Source organism: Strongylocentrotus purpuratus, unplaced genomic scaffold, assembly GCF_000002235.5.
Source record: "Strongylocentrotus purpuratus isolate Spur 01 unplaced genomic scaffold, Spur_5.0 spur5_scaffold_2, whole genome shotgun sequence".
NCBI lineage: Eukaryota > Metazoa > Echinodermata > Echinoidea > Camarodonta > Strongylocentrotidae > Strongylocentrotus > Strongylocentrotus purpuratus.
This window is the reverse complement of record NW_022145605.1, coordinates 27,362,864-27,371,546: the sequence shown is the minus strand read 5'-3', so window position 1 is coordinate 27,371,546 and position 8,683 is coordinate 27,362,864. Positions and strand designations below refer to the sequence as shown.

Below are 8,683 nucleotides of genomic sequence, written 5' to 3'. Positions count from 1 at the left end.
AAGTTACTCATTTACAGATGAAAAATATTCACATGAACAAAATTATATTTTCACATTCAAAAAAGAAAAATCGCAAATAGCAAATTATTTCTTTTCCACAATATTTTGTTTTCCTCTTAAATTCCCTTTAGAGACAACAAATATATAAATATATATTTTCTGATCGATTCCACAACGTTTCTTTCACAATATGCAATCGCAAGACCACAACTGGTCTTTACCTTTAACCCTAAAAGGCCGGGGGGGCCATTATGCCCCCCCCCCCTCCACGATTTTTCTGATTGCTCGGGAACGCAAATGGATGGCGCCCCGCCGCTCGCTGACTTTTTTCTTTCGAGTCTTGCGCAACTTTTAAAAGATTCTTTTTGAAAATCGCACCTACGGTTACAAGGTCACGTGACCTTTTGTCTTTGCATGTCAGCCCGAAAATCGCTCATTTTCGTGATTTGTGTACAAAACATATGGAAAAGTCATTTTTCCTAAAAACAGATCAAACATGGGTTATTGGGTCTTGTTTAAGTTTAGGTGGTTGTTTTAGGAGTCACAATAGTTGAATTGTAGTAAGAAATGAAATAAAACAACAAAAACAATGAAATACATAAGAAATTATCAAAACAAGGGATAACATAAGGAATAAGCTGGCTCTTCCAACTTTTTTTGTTGTATTATTATTCAAAATGGTCTAATGAATATATGTAGTGGAAAAAAATGCTTAAATATGAATAATATATGATTTATGGGTAAAAATGTGATTTGTATGACTTTATTTGCATATATTACCATAAATATGCAAATGACTGAATTTTTCAAAAAATTGAAATTATCATATTATTCTATACACTTAACTTGACATGCGTGCAAATTTTCGCGGCGATCGGCCGCTTTGCGGCCGAGATCTTAGGGGGGGGGGGCATAATGGCCCCCCCCCCCCACCCCGGCCATACTAAGACCTCAAATAGCCCGGCCTTTTTAGGGTTAACGTTAAATGGCATACCAAACGAAGAAATAAAGTTTTTTTTTTTTTTTAAACAAATAGTCCTCACATTATTGATAGGACGATTCCGTTAAAATACACTTTCACGGGGGCAGTGTATTGTTAAAACCGTTTTGAACCTGAAACGATTTTCAGCAAAATATGCCCCTTCAAAATCCTTTTTTAAATATCTGTGAACACCGTGTATTCCTCGGTATATGTTGATGTCTCTAATTACATGGATGAAATTCACCAAATCTTATAGCGACCCATTTCTTATCACCATGCAAGCCGATACTTATAAGCAGCATCTGATGTCAAGTTTTTTTTATTTGTTAATATGACATTCCCTCACTGTTTGAAAGTAGCTAAGCCTATTGAGACTTCATATCGATCTAAATATATTGTGCACCAACGACAAGCGATAAATGTATTTTTGTCTTTCTCTGTTAGAACGAGTATTCATTTCTTAATCATTTTTTTAAATTCTATACATGGCATATTGGTCCACATTGGAGTAAAAAGAAGAAGAATTTATTAAATCAAGATTAATCGTAAATAAAGATTATCCACAAACATAAGATAACGTTTACCCGGCTTACTTCAAACATAATGTACCTACCCCGTTCATAAATTACTGTGATTCCAATTTCAATTAATATATTAAGAAATAAAATTATCATGTACGGTTTGAAATTTAAACAATAATTTTATTACGGGTATGGTGTAAACAACTTCTTAGAAGTCACCAAGATTTCGAAACAACATAAACAAATTTGTTTTCGTTAGTATTCCATATGTAAAAAAAAACGTATTCCTTAGTTAAAAATACAAATGGTTTAACTTCGATTAAGTTTAATGAACAATCGAATAATCATATATTCCGTTTAGGCTAATTAATCCTGCAGTATGAGTAATTACATCTATTACTTCAGATGACTCATAAAATAAATATCTTCTTGTAAACACAAATATCAAAAGTGTCACAAGCTACAAGGTTACCAGAAGGAGTTACGAGGATTTGGCTGGTGTAAAGGTCGACGTTCCGTTTTCCTTCCTCGCGTTCCACGATCCTCGTGGCCTGGATGATGCCATCACATGACACCTGATCAACTGCGAAGGTCCTACGCTTGCTATCCACGTATGTGATGTAGAGTGTGTCTGTCAGTTTGTCAACGTGACACTGTGGATAAAACCACTCATCAGAGTTTAAGACAACTTTCGCTTCACCTGATCGTGATATGATAGTGAATTCACTACGCTCGACTGTCGTCATAGTGATATCACCTGATGACAAGGCTTGTATCATACCCATCACCACCTTGCCCTGCATCGTAATAGTATTGACTATCTTACCATCAGCAGGGTTGATGACGTAGATATTAGACTGATTGTTCTGAGCAGCGAGGATCATCCCATCCCTGTCAACATCAACGTACACTCTCCCAACTCCCTGATTAGAGCGGTTATTCCTCGGTATGGTGATGTCTCTAATCACCTCCCATTGTCTGTCATAGAGAGTGATGCATCCATCCAAGCTGTCACCTGTGTAGTCTTTTCTCCCCTTACCGCATACTATTACGTTGCTGTCTATGGACGCGCATGATGTAATATACACGTTACTTCCCCCTTCAATGACTTTCTTTGTGTGTTCAGTGCTGATATTTGTAACATACGTTGCATTACTATCTAAGTCCCACCAGGATTGGTGAGTTAAAAACCACCCCCGGTCCCACACACATATCTCATCATCACTGATCCAACCACACACCTCAGGGAATTCAACAATCGGAGGAATGGGGATTGACTTGACAAGCTCCCATTTACCGATATAGCCATTGATTCTCCCGTAGTGTTCCCCACCTACCTCACCCTCGACAAACTCTACTTTCTGAACCCCCCGCAGTATTCGGGCAAGATAGTCGCTAACATCTTGATGAACAATCAAACTTAAATTGCCATCAAGTGATGCAAGTACTTGAGGAGCTTCATTCACTAATGTTTTGTCATCTTGTTTGATTCTTTTGATCTTGGCGTCAACATTATCCATAATGGTGATTGCATGCTGATTCTTACTTGTGAGATCTTTTATCTTTTTAGCAACCACCTCGCTGATTGCCTTTGTCTCTGATTCTAATTTCGATTGGCTTTCTTTGATGGTTAGTTGTTGTTGTTCTGCTTCTTCGTGACATGATTTGATTCGTCTTTCCCTCTTTTCGTTAATTATTTGGATTTCTTTATCCGCCTTCTCGTCGATCGAACGAATCGATCGTTTCTCTTTGTTTTTCACAATCTGCAATTTGTCTTCGAATGCCACCTTAATTTCATCGTTGACTGATTGAACATGGTTACTTGCAGAGGTTTCATTGGACTCTAGTTTAGAATCAAGCGCTTTCAATTGTTTCTTCATTTCCTCTATCTCTTGCTGTCTGTCATCCAGTTTCCTCCTCCTCTCCAAGATGACATCCTCGATGTCGTCTAGCTCACATGGCTTATGATCTTTTGTAGCGCATGGATGACAAACGGGGATTTTGTGTTCTTTACAGTAAAATTTGATTGGCTCCCCATGTTTGTCACACGACCATGTCATGTCATGATCTTTTCTAGGGCGTAGCTTGACCTTTTCATCTCTCCCTGCTGGGAACTTGGACGCCATGATAAGGAGCAAATGGCAGCAATTAACCTACATAGTTAAAAAAAAAAAAAAAATGAAATTAGAGATTAACCCTTACTGTACTGAGGGGGGGGGGGCCTGGGAGCCCCCCTCGACATTTTCAAAAAATGCGTCGTTTCATGACCTTTTTACCTCAAGTCTTCCGCACATTTTGATACCATTTTCGTCGAAATCGGATATACCTGTGAGGTGTTACATAACAATTAGTATGTGCATGTCATCAAAAATATGCTATAATTGTATATTCATGTACAAGCAGAAATGTGAATACAGGTTTAGATGCATTTGGGAGATATGAATTAATAACAAATTGCTTGTATATGTTTCTCAAAGTAACTTGATGTATTCCAGAACAAAAGAATACTTTAGAAATAAAACAATAGATATAATAAGAAATGAAAATCAATAAAATACAAAGGAAAATAAATATTTGAAAATCGCATCAAATTTGCATAAATTATCATTAATTACATCAAAATAACTATTTTGTGTTAGAAAAGAAGTTTCATATGAACAATGAGTTTCAATTAACATTCAAAAAGTGGAGTCAGAATTTTTTGGTAAGGATTCTAGTTCCCTTTATATTTCCATATTTGATATTCATGAATGCGTCTCATAATTTATGCAAAATTGCAAATTAACCTATGCATTTTCAATATCATATAAATAATGTAACCTCATGAATTTGAGATGAAGGAAACATTATATTCAATACATTTTCAACATTCTTCAGAAGTCTACAGACAAATATGTAGAGTTTTCTGTAAAATGCATAACATTAGCATTTTGCATAATTAATTAGGCTATAACGACAAAAATATGGATATAAGTGACAAACTAATTATACCATCTTGTTCCTTACGTAAATATCTACAAACATGCACATTTTCGTGTTTTTCGGACCTTCGACGGCCGAGATCATTGGGGGGGGGGCTGAGATGCCCCCCCCCCCCCTCCCCCGCCCACCCCCCCCCCCCCCCAGTCACGAGGTACTCATAATAGCCCAGTACAGTATTGGTTAAGCGAAGACACGATAGAGAAGCGGATCAGGAAAGAAAGAGAGACACAGACATAAACGAATGGGTAAGGAAAAATAAAAGGAAAGCAGATACCGAATCTTAGATAGAATATGAAGCATTTTATCTATTCTTTTCTTCATTATTTTTTATCTTCTATTCCTATTACTTGTAAGAACGTTATGACTGATATATTCATACTGAGTCAGGCGAATAAAGTCATGTCTTATACACGTTGATCATGAAATTCGTGTTGTAACGCTCCTTATCAAACCCATTAGTGTCTTCTTTGAAATGCAACCAACAAAGAAGACAAACATTACCTACCTAACGTTCTATGCCTCAAATGTTGTGTTAAGATGATTTGAAGTATTTATTATTATATTACACAAAATATTACTTACGAATAATTTGCTGTATTATCCCGTTACGATGAGGACTTCTCTACCATACAGGAAAACGATGTAGTATAGCAGTTTACAGTTTGCGTGTACGCAATTTAAAAGGAGGTGCAGTGCGTATTGCGAAATATCGATCGGATATTTCCAATTTTTGCAGGAAACGCATGAATCACTCAACGGATATAATAGTTCCGTTCAATGGTTTGGCATGATTGTGTTAACCTAATGTTTTAACCTACATGTTAAACCCCCTCATGATCACGTGGACATGAATTCACGTAAGCCGAAGGCCTCTCAATTTATTTTGCTCACCATCATCTTCATATGCAGCATTTAAATGCAAACGAAATGTTGGGGTATATAATGTCACTGTTTGCTCCTCCATCTCTCTCTTCCTCTCCCTCTTTCTATGTTCTCTCACATTATGTATCCAGACTTTTTCCATTGTAGACTCAATTCATAAAACCGTATCCACACTAAAGATATGAAGGGAATATTGTATAACAGATTAAAATATATATATATGTTCAATTTGCTACTGGACTCTTTTACTTGAGTGAAAGTGATTACCTTAACTTCCTCGTGTTCCTGATAATTATAAGTAAAGGTGCGATGTACACTTACAAAAACGCTGACCTCTTAAAGTTACTATGTCCCTTTTGCAGCCAACCTCAAATGCTGTAGAACTTTGCAGGAATTATGAATATGTCATGTATGTCCTATCTGTGATATTTAAACGTTAGCAGTGTACTCATATTCAAATTATGCAAGGAAACCCGTTTACTTGCTAGACTTCACTGTCAGACACTATTGAGTGACTGACTGGCTTTTTTTCTTCTTTGGTAATAACATACATGAAAAGAGTTGTAAAGGGTACATGAGCATTTGTCTACATCAATAACCCACTTCTTGTGATGGCCAAGATTAAACTGATTAAATCTTTGCGCAGCATAAAACGTATGACCATTCGGTACAATTGTCTGAAAATCAAGACTATTACTTTGGGGCTCTATAGCCCTAAAGTCGATTTGACAACTAATGGTCATTATTTTCCCACTTGAAGACATTTTCAAGCCCCACCTTTTTTAGGGAAGTTCTAAATTAGTATTATCTTTCAAACGCAGTTGGAATTTATCTTTTTCATTTTTTTGGCCTGCAAATGGGACATAGTACCTTTAATACGAGAGTTCACGGCTAGATCCGGTCGAAATGCGTAAACACACGGTATATTTTATACTTACTTTACGGTAATAGCATGAGACGCACGCGCAGGGACTGTCTTTATAAGTTGGTATGATTATTGTTTTACAGGGACTTCAGATCGTCAGAACATGAGATGAGGCATTTATTACTTCCGTTTCATGAAAAAAATAATTTATGTTTTGAAGCCTGTGCATTACTGATAAGCAATGCACTTGGTTAAGTCACACTTAACTGGATCACGATCATGATCCTATTGTGACTTTATAACTTGCGTGGAGTGCATATTCACTAATACTAGCAACAATGAATTATATGTATACTATTTGTGTTCTAGATTCATATATTTCCGAAGCATGGAATTAATAAATCAACGATATATCCTTTAACCTTTGAACAGATCGCATGATATGATATATAGCGTCCGATTTCTCAGGGCCATTTGAACGAGAACGAGTGAACTGGAGAAGGCGAGACCGAGGGAGAGACACATCGTGGTCATGTGACAAACGCCCGGCCCCCCACTCAGTGTTATTTAGGGTACGCATATGCTCGTACCCTCTTTTTGAAAGCACCCCCTATCTGAGGACTGCCAACATTTTCGAACCCCCTTTCGCGGGCTTTTCACAGGATTTTCCTGCCTTGGAGACACCCCTAAATCAGGAAAAATGCTCAATGTACCCCCCTAAATTCGGAATAATTTCTCAGGAGTCCAAAGAGATGAGAGGAAAAAAGAAAGAACACCCCCTTTTTAAAGAAATATCCGGGTGAAAAGTCAAATACACCCCTTTTTTTACAATTCTCGGGCCGGACTTTGTCGCACGAAAAGTACCCCTTTACCGGACATTTTGGCAACACGCATGCGGTCATTCTGACCCCTGAGTGGGGGGGGGGGGGCCGGGGACAAACGCACCAAATCAGTCAGATTCTACTGCGAATATCAAGTGATCGCTATTTGTGACATGTGCGTTACCGAGAACCATACGCGATGCAACCTAGAGACAATAGATGATCTTATCGACGAGATAAAGAGAGAGAAGACGGTTGAAGAGGGGATCAAGCATTTACTCGATCTTCAAGCACGTTTACAATCCTGCAAAGAAATTGCAGTTTCGAGTCTACCTCTAATTCGGAGCGCTGTTCAAAATGCTTGTGATAATCAAATTGAGAGGGAAATAAATATGAAACGAGAAAAGGAACGCATGATTAATGAAGATGCAGATGAAAAAATACGACGAATAAATGAGGAGAGGGAGGCAAAGTTGAGATTATGTTGCCAATTTTGTGATAAAGTAATGATGCCTTTGAAACAGCAGAAGAGCGAGATCATTGAGGAGATCATGCGGATAATATTGAAGAAAAAAAAACGTAGAGTAGACTATGTACGATTATTTTAGGGCCTAGTTACATTACCTATTCTAATGCATGTAAAGTATGCAATTTACGAACTCTTGAGGAGAGGAGACTAGCACTTTGTAAAAAATTCGCAAAATCCCCTTCAAATCACTCTATGTCAGACCTGGGGCCTGTCTCACTAAGCGCTAAGATGCGTCTTAAGCGGCCTTAGGTCCCGTCATAGGACTTAGTGTAAGATGCATCTTAGCGGGAGTTTCACAAAGCCCACTAAGACGCGTACCGTACTTAGTACCCCTTTAACTAAGTTGCATACAGGTCGTAGCCTACGTCTCGTCGAGACGAGACGTAGGAACAGTTCTTAGTGTTATGTCATGTGTTAAATTTCGCGCTAAATTTGAAAGTTGTTCTAATTCGATCTCGATGATGGTCGATCTTCAAATATTGATGGCCTTGACGTTTCATTAAAGTATTTGAAAAAGAAGACGATTCGTCGGACTCTATGAAACCATTGTCTGAATTTTCAAAAATGTTTCTTTGTCTGATAAAAAGTCACAGTTCGTAGGGGAATTTTTTTTTGCTGGCCGACCGACATAATACATCTCACCAGCTTCAAACTTCTGCATTGATATAGCACACGAGGATCGAGCAAGACTTCACCCAACAATTCCCTCTCTCTCCTACTGCACCCGGCTCTTATTCCGGTCTCTCTCTCCTCTCTTTCACCCCCCCCCCCCCCCCCGTTTCTTTTGTTTCCTTTTTCTCTTCTTTTTTTCCTTCCTTTTCTCCTTATTTTCTTTTCTTTCTTTTCCTTTCTTCCTCTTTTTCTTTTTTAGGTGGTCTGTCGATGACAGATCACCTATTGATTTCGTTAGAATTTTCTTTCTTTATTTCTTTCTTTATTTCTTTATTCTTTATTTTTATTTCTTCCGTACACTTTTTTGTGTACACGTTTACTCGAAATCGACATGGTCAATTTCCTTTGTATTTCTGTCAGTCATCAAGCCCTATGATTTCAAGTCAATTTTCAAGGTCACTAGGTCATTGTGACGTCATCCAGGCGCCA

General features: G+C 37.8%; 1 protein-coding gene across 1 annotated transcript; it reads right to left on the bottom strand.

Annotated features, from left to right (window-relative positions):
• Positions 1–1,303: 1,303 nt before the first annotated feature.
• LOC115926785 lies at positions 1,304–5,529 on the bottom strand. Its single transcript, XM_030992123.1, has 2 exons — positions 5,068–5,529; positions 1,304–3,656 (listed from the first exon to the last, which is right to left on the bottom strand). The coding sequence occupies exon 2, from the start codon at positions 3,627–3,629 to the stop codon at positions 1,914–1,916; it is 1,716 nt and encodes a 571-aa protein (XP_030847983.1). The 5' UTR covers positions 3,630–3,656; positions 5,068–5,529; the 3' UTR covers positions 1,304–1,913.
• Positions 5,530–8,683: the final 3,154 nt, after the last annotated feature.